The sequence below is a fragment of the Athene noctua genome, chromosome 12 (genome assembly GCF_965140245.1).
Source record: "Athene noctua chromosome 12, bAthNoc1.hap1.1, whole genome shotgun sequence".
NCBI lineage: Eukaryota > Metazoa > Chordata > Aves > Strigiformes > Strigidae > Athene > Athene noctua.
The window spans coordinates 10,747,233-10,760,683 of NC_134048.1; the positions used below are offsets into that span (position 1 = coordinate 10,747,233).

Sequence of the window (13,451 nt, forward strand, 5' to 3'; positions counted from 1 at the left end):
TTACTTACTGGTAAGTGCCTCCTGAGACTCATTATTCATGTAATTCCCATTAAAAGGCAGCAGTAAAACAGCCTGTTGTCTAACAACTCTTGTTGTTAAGTACACTATGTATAGTAATAAATATGTCAGCTTGTGCTACATCAGAGAATTATTATTATTTCTTATCTCTAGACATTTATAAATAAATGAATCATGTTTATTTATAGACTTCTTTTCATTTACTTCTTGCAGTAGCCAGATAAAACTGCTTTTCTTTAGATACATGGTCATATTCCTTGAAGCTTGCTTATTCCCTTTGAACCTAAGGATATTAAGGTATTTTATATTAACAAAATTAATATTCTTGCTTTTTGTATCTTTTACTTTGTAAGTAACCACTGATAATATTTAGGGGAAAAAAAAAGTTGTACTGAAAGATAAATTATGTCAGTTCTAGAATAATGTGATAGAAATACTTTACAGAGTTGAGTTACATGAGTTCTGTTATTTTTACTGCCATTCCCAAGGTCTGATACAGGAAGGCAATAATTAACTTGTGTCTCTAATTTGTCTGATCAGTGTCTCCATGCAGATCTGTGACAACTCTCAATATAAATGTCAAGCTCTTTTATATAATAAGGAAAATTTTTTGCAGCAGTGTGAATATAACCAGGATTATTTTTTCTCTTTCAAAGACTAGAAACCCATGTTTGTGTGGTTTAACACTTAAGTATTTATGTTCATGTGTCTGCAAGAGTTAGATTTTTAGCCTCATGCTCAGGCAAAATCCAGACTCAGAAAATTTTGTTAGCAGAACTTGCTGCAAAATATAATGATCTTTTTCTTGCTTTCTGTTGTAATTATTTTTTATCATCACCAGTATGCTTTTAAAAGTCATTCTAAGCTTGGTCAGCAATATTGGGGAGGTTTTCAAAAGCATCAAGCACTCATTTAATTCTGATCATATCCACTTGAAAGGTTGGTTTTTTGTTTCCTTAACTCATTTGCTAGGAGAAGGTCAATGCTGTCTGGGGGTGGGGGGTGGACGATGGATCCTTAATCATCAGGACTAAAGCTATGCTAAACATCCAAAAGTTAACTTTCTGGTTTAGCAGTTTTTGATATTATTCATAATGATCTTTTCTGTCTCAGTGTTCTTAAAATTAATTTTCTCAATTTTTATACTTTTTGAGAGTTGCAAGCAAAAATTTTTTTCATTCAAAAACTTAAATGTAAGTGGACATTTTCAGCCCAACCACATTTGTTGGAAGAGAAGGCCGAGGTTCGAGTCACTTACAAAATGAGCACAACCATTGAGATTTAGTAACTCAGTGACCAGAACACAACTCCTATGCATTCTTAGAAATCTGCTAGTGAAATGATGGCTGGGATCCTCTGGAAGTATCATATGGAACTGCAAAATTATTTGCTTTCTCTGGGAATCTGGCTATCTTTTGGGGGAGGAGATTATATATGGATGTAAGAGAAGTGCACTCAGGTGTGAAAATTCTGTCTTTGCAGCCAGCTAAACATTCTATCAGTACATATATTACTCTCGTAATACACACTCTGTCCTTTTAAACTGTGGATATGGGATGTGTTGCTCTAGTTACTTCATGTATGTTTTCTTCATCTTCCCACAGACAAGGTAGTTAGGAGAGAGGTTAGCCACAAATAAGCTGGTAAAGGCCCTGATGACCCAATGTCCCATTTTGCATGGTCTAAATTAGCCCAGTTTCTTACAAACCAAGTGCTGGTGAGGCGAGCTAGGGAGGAGATCACAGAAATATGCAGAAATCAGAAGACTGATTGACAGTAGATATTGTCTTCTGAATAAACTGTATGTAGCAGTTTTCTTTAAAGTTTGATTTAGCAGTGTCACATAAATGAAGAAACGAAATCCTATCAAGTCCATAAAGTTTTACATTAATCTGCATATCTTTTTGTTATGTCCATGAGGCTTAGCTGAACATTATGTGTAGTTACAAAAAATATTTCACATTGCCATATTAAGCTAATGTTTGATCTAAGACTCCCACACTATTATTTCCAGAGATACGCACCATTACCTTTGAGAACTGTGTCCCTCACCTCTTCGTGCCTCCCATAGCCCCTCAAGCAGAAAAAAGATGAAAACTGAAGTTGAATTTCATGGGGTTTTGTAGAAAAACAAAATCAAAGCAAAAACCCTGTCTAAAATGCCTCCCAAAGCTATTGAAATTAATAATTTCATTCAAAAAGGGGATGGCCTCTTAATTTAGTTGATTATGTTTAATTGAAAAATGTTATTTTTCTTAAATTTATGTCCCCACAGCAGGTCTTAACACTTGGCAGAGATTTTTACTGTGGCCTCTGTTAGCTTTTTCTCTTATCAGAAGGTGCATTCATTTAAAAGATTCTTGGCTGAAATCCATTTTTATGTTTTTGTAAGGTATTGCATTAAAAAGTAATTTAAGAGAAAGATCTTTCTATTGTAGCTTCACTAGGTGGTGGTTTTTTTTTTTGTTTTAGATGACCATAAAAGGTTTTTTTCTGTGTTTTTTTTTTTTCTTGAATTTTTCATATCTGTGCAGTAAATTTTTTTTATATTAATAAATATCACTACACTGGAGAGCAATCCTAGAAGCTTCCAAGCCACTTGTTCTGCTGCTACAGGCAGTAATGGAATAAGGCCTCTAAGTATGTGGGGGTTTTTAAGGAATTTGTGTTAATTGCATAGTAGCAGTTTAGTCACCTACTATTGAGCAGATGACACATGCATGTAAAACCACCATGTAGCAAAGAGAGTGCATTCTGGGCAGCCGGTAGCAAACCGCTCCTAAACAAATTTATCAGCTTAGGCCTTGTTCAGATACTTAGGCATGTATGACTTGAGATGAATTAAATACTTCATATATAAGAACCCTTGGAAAGAAATTAATCATATCTGCATTCAAATATCCTTGACTGGAGAAAGAGGTCAGCCAATACATCTTTCCTCCCTTGAGAGCACATTCAGAGAGGCAGTGCCCTTTGCTGGTCAATCTGTCTGTCTGCAGGTTTTTGAGGGAAAATGTCTCTGGTCTTTGGGTCAAATGCATGTAACAGCTGTGCTGCAAGCGTAAAATCTACTCAGAGCATCTTCAAATGCCCTAAAGCAGTTTAATCGAATAAGTTTATCAGCAGCTGTGAAGTCATCCTGCCTATTTGGATGCGCCTATAGCCAAAGTGAACGAGTCTATAGAAACTTGGCATTTCAAGGCTTTTACCTCTCTTGTTGTATTTGATGTAGTTTGTAATCAGATGTAACATGACAGCAACAGCTTGACAAGCTGATAATACACTTCACTTGAAAAATTCATGTGCTAAGACTGCAAACACATTTTTATTTAAGCTATGTCATGTTTATGCATAGCAGGAGGATTTTTTTTTTTCTTCTGTGGATCTACTATAGAAAGTCTGAGATCTTGGGGTTTTGTCTTTATAAAGTATGACTGATATTTTTACAGCCTCTAAGAAAAAGTTTGACTTTCCCCAGTAACACTAATTTATTTGGACAGTCATTCAGATACAAAGAACAAGCTGAAAGACGTTCTCTTATTATTTGCTCCCTGAAGCATGTGTGCTCCGTTTTCTAGCCATTAGGGTATTTCACAAGCTTTTATTCTTTACCATATTGGTGAAACATAGGAGGAGATAGAGACAAAAGGAAATCAGTTTTTTCAGGTCTCACATAGTCGGTCCAAGAGAAAGATAGTCATTAAGAAAGTTGTTGGTGGTGTAAAAAAAGTTCTTGGTCATTAAGAGAGCACCGCAGTAGCGTCTAGGGATGATCCAAGAAAAACTGTAGAAGTTTATTGAACTGATGTAATATCAAACAGCAATGCCATGTCATGGTGTCATGCTGGACTGTCTGGTGCCTGTGAATCTGTCATCTGACGAGGCTGTTCTTCCACTCTGGGGCTGAATAGTGCTATATATTTTTCTCTGAGTCAAATCCTGTTGCATCTAGACATTTTCACTCATTTTACTCGAGTAAAATTCTGCCTAAAAATGTCTGAGCAGTGACAAAGGAGATGTGAGAATCCCCATGTATGCTCTGCATCTGGCATGTGAACATAGGAGGTGGGTGTTCAGTGTCACTTGCCACTTTCTTTACCATACTTCTCCAGAAAATCCTGTGTGGGTTTCCATAAAGAACCATCTCTGTGGTGTTAGCAGTAGGAGGCAAGGAACAGGGATTCAGACTGCATTATTCTCATTCAAAATAGAGGAAAGCATAATAAGTTAATAGAATCCGAGCCTGTATTAACACAATCTTTCCTTCCATTTTGAAGAATCCTGTAGGATTCATGCTTAAGAACACTATGAATATTGCTATATACATATATATACTTCTGTCAGCCTTTCCTGCTTTGGATCCTCTAAAACTGTATGTCTCCAATTGGTTGTCTCCCCCTACACAAGGGTATGAGCCTTGCTTTCCAGGAACTTTTCCAAGAAAACTTGAGGGCTGAATGGACTGAAATGGCTTTTCCTCTCTCTGTATTTTTCTGTGTGGGAAAGAATGGAGTTGACAATTGAAATTTTCAAGCTATACATATGCTTGTTTGAATGCTATCCCCACAAACGATTAAGTGAAATAATATTTTATACAGTCTGAGGTTCTCTTCTAACAGTTTTTCTTAGATTGGTGCCTTTATTTAAACAGTGCAATCTATAACATAAATACCCACATTTTTTACTCTCACCCTCTGTTTTATCTGCCATTTTATCTGGGAGACAATGCACTTTTTTCTGTTCCTACCCTATATCATAGTCATTGTTGTGGTAATAAATGTTAACAATTGTTCATCTGATTCAATTAATTGCTTTACTGGATATACACTGTACTGCCTGAACTATCTTTTTTGAATGTCAAACCAGATTTTGGAAACATTCCTGTTGTTATATTTGTCCCTGGAAAACACTGGACAGAAAATTACATCTACTAAAACTGCATTCATTTCCAAATCCAAAGAAACTACATTTTTGAATGAATAGCAGTTTATCAAGCAATGTGTCATAAAAGGCAGTAACTAAAGAAAACCAAAGTAAAACATTCACTTTCATTATTGAACATTTTTAGCTTTATTATTATAATAGAATTACAGTCTGACATAAAATAAAGAGCTTTTGCTAAACTCTGTAAAGCAATACATGCTTCTGCCATAAACAACCTCTATTAGATTTAGGATTTATTGCCACATCACTGCACTGAGGTGCAATAAACATTCAATGTCATCTTTTTAAAATTATCCCAGGAGTAAACAGAAACTGTCCTCTATAAGAGTGTATCATTATTTTCAAGGAAGACTTACTATTATTACATGGTTTAGCAAAGCATTGTAAAAAAGCTACATAGAGAATACCTTGTCTTTGATCAACTGTGCAATCAAGTTTATACAGTAGAATACTATTGGCATAGACTAACTAAGAGGTGATATAATGCAATCATTGCATAGCAAAAAGCAGACTAGTTAAGTAATATTCACATCTAATGTGCAAAATGCAGACCAAAAGGTAGCTATGAATTGCTAGAAAGGCAAAATGCCCTAAATGAACACACTAGTTTAACGCCAAAAATAACAAGATAAACAAGTACACAGAAGTTAAAGAGCCATAGTTTATTTTTTTCTATACATATATCTACACATGATACCAGAAGATGAAACATCCCCTTTTTAATAAGCTCCAATCAGATAACTTATCAAGTTTAGACAGGACCAAGTGTTAGACAATGAAGCATTATTAAAAAAAAAAAAAAAAAAAAAAAAATCTAAATAAAACATTAACTATTTCCTTTTGTAGATAATGTCAACTTTTTGATTTATTCAGAGTTTAGAAAACATTGCCTATGAAATTTGACTCTCGGTAGCTGTTTGTCTGGAGGCTCATGTAGCACTGTTTTAAAATTCATTCAGTACCATATATTACGTTTTCTTAATTGATGCTTGCAAATATCCACCATTCTTCCCATCTCTTTGACAAATCTTTATCTGGAATTTTAGTTCTAAGAATCAGCAGTAATGATACTGACTAGAATTTATTTTAAAGGGAGCACAATATCTGCAAAATGGACATCTTGTATTTAAAGCCCTTACATATTTTTCCTACAAATATATTGCTACAGTAAAAATGAAATGTAGTAAGTTTACTCAATAAAATCTATTTTCCTGTACATTCTTTTATGTATGACTTTTTTGTATTTAATGCTACATATATTACATCACTTATTGTAACAGTTATGTATCAGCAAATATAGCAGTAATATACAGATGAACTTCTGTCTTAACAAATATTTCACCATTTTTACCTACCAAATATAATTCCATACTTTAGTATTTATGCATGACCTGAGCAGACCAGTCATTAATCTAATAGTATACATTGGATGACATTGTCAAATTGCAAGCTACTGTACACTTAACCACTTTACAAATGGAATTAATTCCAAGCACTTTCTGCGTATTTATTTGTTTATGCTTTCCAGTACCACTTCTTTTTTAATTCAGGCTCTAAATATGTTTTATTGGGAATTTAACAACATATTAAGAGCTAAGAGGTGAATCCTACACAATGTTTTAAGAACACAAGTTTAAAAAAGTAAAAAAATGTACAATCTCATGCTGCATATTTACATATATTATTTAAATACTATATTTTGTCTTTCTGCTACCCATAAATCTCAGTCTAAAGCTTCTTTTTAATGTATCATTTTATAAAAGAATACATTCAACATATCTAGAGCTTGCAAAAATTGTTTTGTTTTTGTGTTTTTTTTAACTCTAAAACTTAGTGATGAGTAAAAGCTATCTGTAAAAGCATCCAGGAATTGTTTGGATTACACAGGTGATAAAGGGAATTTGGGATTTGCACTTGATTGTGCAACTGGTTTAAATCTAGTCTAGTGACAACTTAATGCTTAGAACAAGACTGCAGTAAGACAGCAGATTAAAGCATTTGTTACCATTAGATCTTATGTGCTATACAGTGACAAACTGTACCTAGAGTGAGTAGATTTCATTTTTCTTTAAAGACCATTTAATATTGTAAGTCAGATGGTCTGGAATATAGAGGAGGAAAGGGATTAGGAAAATAACATATCTTATGGGATTCAGCAAATGTAAAGCTTTACATCCTTGAAAAGATTATAAACAGTGGTTGAATAAATGGTATGGTATGGTATAGTATGTGCATCAGGAACATCATAAAGAGTATTTGCCCACTCCCCACAATCCTTTGAATAAAAATATCTTTTTCACATACATATACAGTACCTTCTGGGGACATTCAGTACTAAGCTATCTACAAATGGTTTTCTTTTTGTTCATTAATCTGCAACGCTTTCTTTCCCATTTTCAGAATCACTTTTCCAAAGTATATAATTTATATTGTTCTTACCCTCATACACAGGTTTTTTAAATATACAGATATATTTTTACTTTTTGTTAAATAAAGAAACCTTTATTTTCTTTAAGACAGAGACAATGAAGAAAATGGGAATTACTGTATGTGAAAACGGGAAGCAATTCCCAGAGCAAAAGACAAAACAGGACTATACGAATAAATGAGGTTATTGATGTGGAGTTGGAGCTTTTAACTGGGGCTCCCGGTTTAAATAGGTAGCCCAATAGACTAAGTTAAAGATTCCAAAAAGCAATGGGAAGGCTATTCTTGATAGTCGATCAATTTTACTGACGCTGTTAAAAGTTTTCTTGGGTTCTGCAGGTTTTGTTTCTGGCTTAACTTCTTTGGGCTCAATCGTTGCACTTTTAGCAATGGTTGCCAGCCCAGGGTCCCTTGCAATATTAGGGGTGTAGCTTGTAGCTGCAGCTGTGTATGTGTTATTTTTCTTAATGAGAGGATCCTTCACTTTCTTTGGCTGAAGAGAGAAGAAAATATTTTATTCTCACTATCTTCTCAACAGATAAGATTATGAAAAAGCACCATAAAATTTTGCAATTAATTGAATTTATACCACAAATTGTAATTAGATATAAGAAAGAAGCTAATGTCTGGATACATGACTCATGTAAAATATTTAGGTGAAGACAAAGACAAAATCATCCATCTGTGTTACTTGTATTAGTTAAACCAAATTAGATGATGGACAAACTATAATGAGGATTTATACTGATACCTAGGCTTACTGATCAACAAAATTACCTTTAATGATAGTCAAAAGTGAAAAAACACTCATAATTCAATATTCCCTTAATCAACTGTGCTTCTTGACCAGGACAAAAAACTTTAAAAGACACTAAATTTCTTAAGGTAGCTTTCCAGTATTAAGACAAATAATGTTATATGATGCATTCTAACACAGTTCATACATAAAAATGCACAACAAAAATATCATGTGACCATGCACTAAAAGAGTGGATTATTTAATAAAATGCAACGCTGCCAGTATTCTGTTCACTAACAGTTGGCAGCAAAAGCATATTCATTATGGAATAGAATGTCCCTGTTTGAGTGTTACAGTTGGATCATAATGGCTGAAATGTCATTCCATGTACAAGGACTTAAATAGCTGTACAATTTTTCCATCTACCTACCTATATTGCTAAAGAAAGAATATATTGGAAATCTTTTAGTGGAGAAGAACTTATTGACTGGAAAGAATACCTAGATTTTTCCTCTGGGTCTTTGTATTTTCAAGTATTCTACATCTGGGATCTACTTGTAGTAAAAAATTAAATTTTGACATCTGGGGATACAAGTTGGAATTCAACTGTCCCTGCTGCAGACAGTCCAAACCCTTGGTCCAGCCACTGCACAAGGATAAACATAGGAGAGATGTAGTGGGTCGTTAAGATGGTATAAAGAAAAGCATCACTTTGCTCCAAGTTCCTCCGATTATGAGAAAAAAACAGGTAACAAAAAAATCCCAAGATCTTAGAAAATCCTTAGGCAGTGTTTGTCACAAAAAGAATAGGCAAATTCATTTTATCCTCTTTGAAGGGGAAAAAAAAATATATGGCTAAAGAGAAAATATCAGCAGAACGTGATCTATTATGTCATATCACAAGATAGCAAATATAATTCTCTCTTTACAAGAAGCAGCTGTCCCATGGAGGCGATGTTTTTTAAAGTAGTCACAGTACTTTTTATGTCAGATCAGCTATAAATTAATAGCTATATAGATCACCCAGTGGGAGGACTTTGGTAAAAAGTTCTTGTTACAGAGGTGAACATTTCAGGGGGTAGATGGGCTCCTGCAGGACACTTGGGAATGTGAAGAGAAGCTGTAAAAGCATCAGGGCAAGTGGGGAGAGGCTTGTCAAAGCACGGCTTGGAGGCCCATGCAGTGAAGAAATGAAGACCGAAATGTTAAATTTTTGCTATTTAGTAAAAAAAGGGATTCACATAATGATTCTGATGAAGATGCTCTTTATTTCATGACAATAGTATTCAGCTTAGCTCAAGGCTAAGAAAAAGCTTGGAATTATCTTAGAGTATTTCAGCTGAATAGGAGAAACAAACAAGTTGAAAAAGATCCTTAGAAAATAAAAAAGGCAGTGTCAAAAAGATTTTTTAGTTGTCTGTCTGTTATTTCCCTCCTGAGCAGGAAAGATGCTAACATGTTTCCTGAGTATGAAGCCAGTCCTGTTTCCTTCTCATCCAGATACTCTAGTGAGCAGCAATAAATCCAGCAGGCAAAGGACCGCTTCACAGAAGTCTCAGAGGAGACCCCTTCTATAGATTTAAATGTCAGGATCCACAGAAAGCCCTGACACCAGTCAGGTTCTTAATATTTCATGTCAAATTCAACTTCATGAAAAAGTAATACCACAGCTAATTAGAGCTCTAATTTTTAAGCTGCAGTGTGCTGTTCACTGTTGGTTTGACTGCCTTGCCTTTCCTCATGGCTGCACGTAATGCACTCTACCAGGTACTGGTGTGTCTTTGCTGACTTACATCAAAAAACACATAAAGACCTTTACCTGCTGAAGAATTTAAAGCCATAAATCTTCAATGTTTTAAACAGTGTTTGAATATTGTGTTTATATTGGTGTGGTTTTTTTTAAAATTTAATTTTCTTTGAAACAAATTAAATGGCTGATTATAGTCACTACGTTACAAGGTCGGTATTAGCAAGGATTTTGCTCTATTAATACAGCCCATTTTTTACAGTAGATATTATGAAGATAGGAGCACAACAAAGAATCAAACAAATTATATTCAATTAAAGTATCAATAACTGAAAACTCAATCTTCACCAGCAGTCATGCAGCTCATTACTGTGAGTTTGTATCGTTACTTCACTCATTTGTTTTACAATACTTTTGTATTAGTTGCCATTGTGTACAAGTCCTAATTTTATTTCTGTTTTCTCACTTATGTAACTAAGTAGCAAAAAAAAATTATAATTATATATAGGCATACACTCCTGAATTAAACGCATATATTCGTATACCAATGAGTAACATCTGCTCTTCCAAATATTTATTCTGCTGAATCTCTAGTCTGTGAATGTTCGTAATAACCAATTAGGCAAGTTAAAAGTCTCTTTCAAGATCTCTCAAAAAAAACCCCAACCAAAATGAGCTTCCTCACAGAAGCAGCTGACTTGATAACTCATAGGAAATGGGAAACTTTCTCTTTCATCCCCTAAATGTCCTCAACAATTTCTTGACGCATCTGTGATTTACAGACCAGGTCTGATCCCGGACCAAAAGGAGTTAGTGTGATGTCTCTCTGTTGCGTTCAAGGAGGCATGGATCAGGATCGCACACTCCCTACACAACTGTAATGCTTCCCCCAAAACAAATCAATTTTTCCTATTGACTAAAAAGTAAGAATAATATTTCTATTTTTAAAAAATAAGGAAATGTTAGGAGGCAAAAGAAAGGAAAGAAAAAGTCCTGTGGTGATTTATTTGGTCATGATCACAAAGCAGTACTCCTGAATTTCATGTTGGGGAACAATATACTTTGGAAACTGTCAAATACAGTAGCCACAAGATTTTTTATATGTTTATATTGAGGCATCCACATTTTCTCTTATTCAAACACTAGAAATTAATTGCATTCCCTTAAAAAAAATACACTTTCATCTTCTTTCTGCTTGGTTGCACAAGTCAAGATCTCAGAAAATTATTTTTTTTTTAAATAGCATTAAATATCATCCAGTATGTCAGAAGTAGTATTTAGGCACTTGATGTTTAAGTAATTATTTCTCATATGTAGCAATGCTGTGTGTAAACACATGAGGAAATTATTTTTGAATAATTACTATTCTAAATAAAGGGAATTTTTTTAAAAGGCTAAAAAAACCCCCATATAGTGACCAAGCATGACACAGTATGACATGTTGTTATAGATACTGTGGCATTACCTTTTCAGGAACGACGCTTTTGCCATCCCATGCATAGCCTCTCTTTGTGAAGTAATTCACTGTTGCAAATTCGATGAGTGCAGAAAACACAAAGGCATAGCACACAGCTATAAACCAATCCATAGCAGTGGCGTAGGCCACCTTGGGGAGCGAATTCCTTGCGCTGATGCTCAGAGTAGTCATTGTCAGGACAGTTGTCACTCCTGCAAAGCAAACAGGTTTAGTGTCTTTAGATCAGTGGCTATATTTTGTGCTTAATTTCTCAACTGCTACACTAGATGGGAAAGACTTGTCTTTGTCCCGAATTCTTATAAACATCCCCACTTCAGTTGCTGATTTGAAGGTATTGGATTACAAGTTCTGTGGAAGCTGCAGAATCTTCAGTACATCTTTTATACCTTTATTCTTTGACATTTTTGTAGTAGAATAATATTTTTAAAGTTGGATTAGAAGTAATATTTTGGGTTGTGAACTGGCTACTACATGCTTCCTGGTAACTGGAGAATCATTGCTGCTGTTCCTTATTCATGCTCTGCGGATTGTCCTACAGATACAACGATTTAACATTTTAAGTTCCTTCTTGCAACAGTTCTAAGATATTTAGATAGAAAACTAAAAAACCGTTGTTTTCACTCAGTCTATTTGGTATGTGCTCCTTCAAATGTATACTCAAATGCACTAAGCTTTATGTGATACTACAGTTCTTTGAATTGATGATTTTACAGATTTCTGTCCCTTTATTCACTGATGCCCTGAAAATAGCAAAGAATTTATGTAAGAACAATGACAATGTAATTTGTGTTTCTGATATCAGAGCTTCTCACTGCTAATGAACCTTTTCCCTTAACTGGCCACAGAGAGCAAGCAGGACTGTATTGAACTCGCTCTGCTTGCAGCTGCTTGAAAAACAAAATCTAGGAGTGCAGGCTAGACATTTACATCAAATCACATGTCCACGAGTTACCTTGACAACTGCAATCTCACGTATTGAATGTGTCTTGCTAGTTCATCTCTGCTGCACTCTGTTAGCGAAAACGTGCAGTGTTCTAAAACAGGCCAAATAATCAACAATGTATTTACATGCTGGTGTAAAGAGCTTGAATTATCAGTTCCTAACGAGGAATCAATTCCTCTTCCCTGAGAGACAGCCTAATCTCGTCTTTGACTCATAACTAGTGAGCTTATGTTTCTTTTACATAGTAGGAAAACACAATTTATAATTTTTATTATCTGTGGTACTAAAAGGTGTAAGTTGTGCTTCCTGTATGTATGTAGATTTATGCAAAATTTTCTGTAGCATTGTTTCACTGCCACTAAGAAATGAAAAAAGCTATCTTGATACATAATGATGGAGTAAACACAAGACTACTAAATATCTCTTCTAAAAGGAAAACTTTCAGAAATGAGTGGGTTCTTGAGCCTGTGAAGATAGCAGCTTAAACATTGTGCAGTATTATATATTATTCATTGTGATACTAGGAAATTTTGTTCTCCATCTAGGGACAACGAAGTACAGCATTTCAAGCTGGCGATTTGACTTTTTTTTTGCATGTGCAAAAAGAAGTAAAATAGTTACAATTTCAATAGCTTTGACAACAGAGGCCCATAAAAGTCCCAGGTTAATTCTCAGTGAAGTTGATGATCAAAATTCAAGGCTAATTTTAGATGTTAAGCTAAACAGTATTATGTAAATAAAATTTAATTATACTCTGGTCTAAAGCATTCTTCTGCAAACACACATTTGTGTATCAACAGAAAGCCTCTACTTGGTTCATGAGGTAGGTCTAAGGCTATGCAAGTTGTGACTGATTTCCAGAGGCACTGGGAACTGAAGCACAGCTGTGAAGAGTGCTAGAAAAGGTCAGTAAAAATAGCTCTTGTTCAACAAGAGTTTCAGAGCCTGCATTTCTCAACATCAGGCCTTGCGACTCTCTGGCTTTGCTGCATCCAGTGTAAATGGGTAAATTCTCTTCAGCAAAGAAGAAGGGCCCATGGCATCTTGCCCCAGCAGTGCTCTGAGTCAGGAAAATGACTGTAAAAGCCAACTGTGTGTTGTCCACCTCCTCCTGCCAGAGGTGTCCAGGTTTCTCATCTGAACGTCACAAAAAAGA

The 13,451-nt window shown here is 34.9% G+C and overlaps 1 protein-coding gene across 4 annotated transcripts in view; it reads right to left on the minus strand.

Annotated features, from left to right (window-relative positions):
- Positions 1 to 5,070: 5,070 nt before the first annotated feature.
- Positions 5,071 to 13,451, minus strand: part of GABRA1 (gamma-aminobutyric acid type A receptor subunit alpha1) — a 48,188-nt gene continuing 39,807 nt past the window's right edge. For all 4 annotated transcript variants that reach the window (XM_074916441.1, XM_074916440.1, XM_074916442.1 and 1 more), the window contains exons 9-10: positions 11,341 to 11,543; positions 5,071 to 7,882 (exon numbers count right to left, since the gene is read on the minus strand). In XM_074916441.1, coding sequence (XP_074772542.1) covers positions 7,574 to 7,882; positions 11,341 to 11,543 — 512 coding nt within the window. In that variant the 3' untranslated portion in view covers positions 5,071 to 7,573. The remainder of the gene's footprint in view (positions 7,883 to 11,340; positions 11,544 to 13,451) is intronic.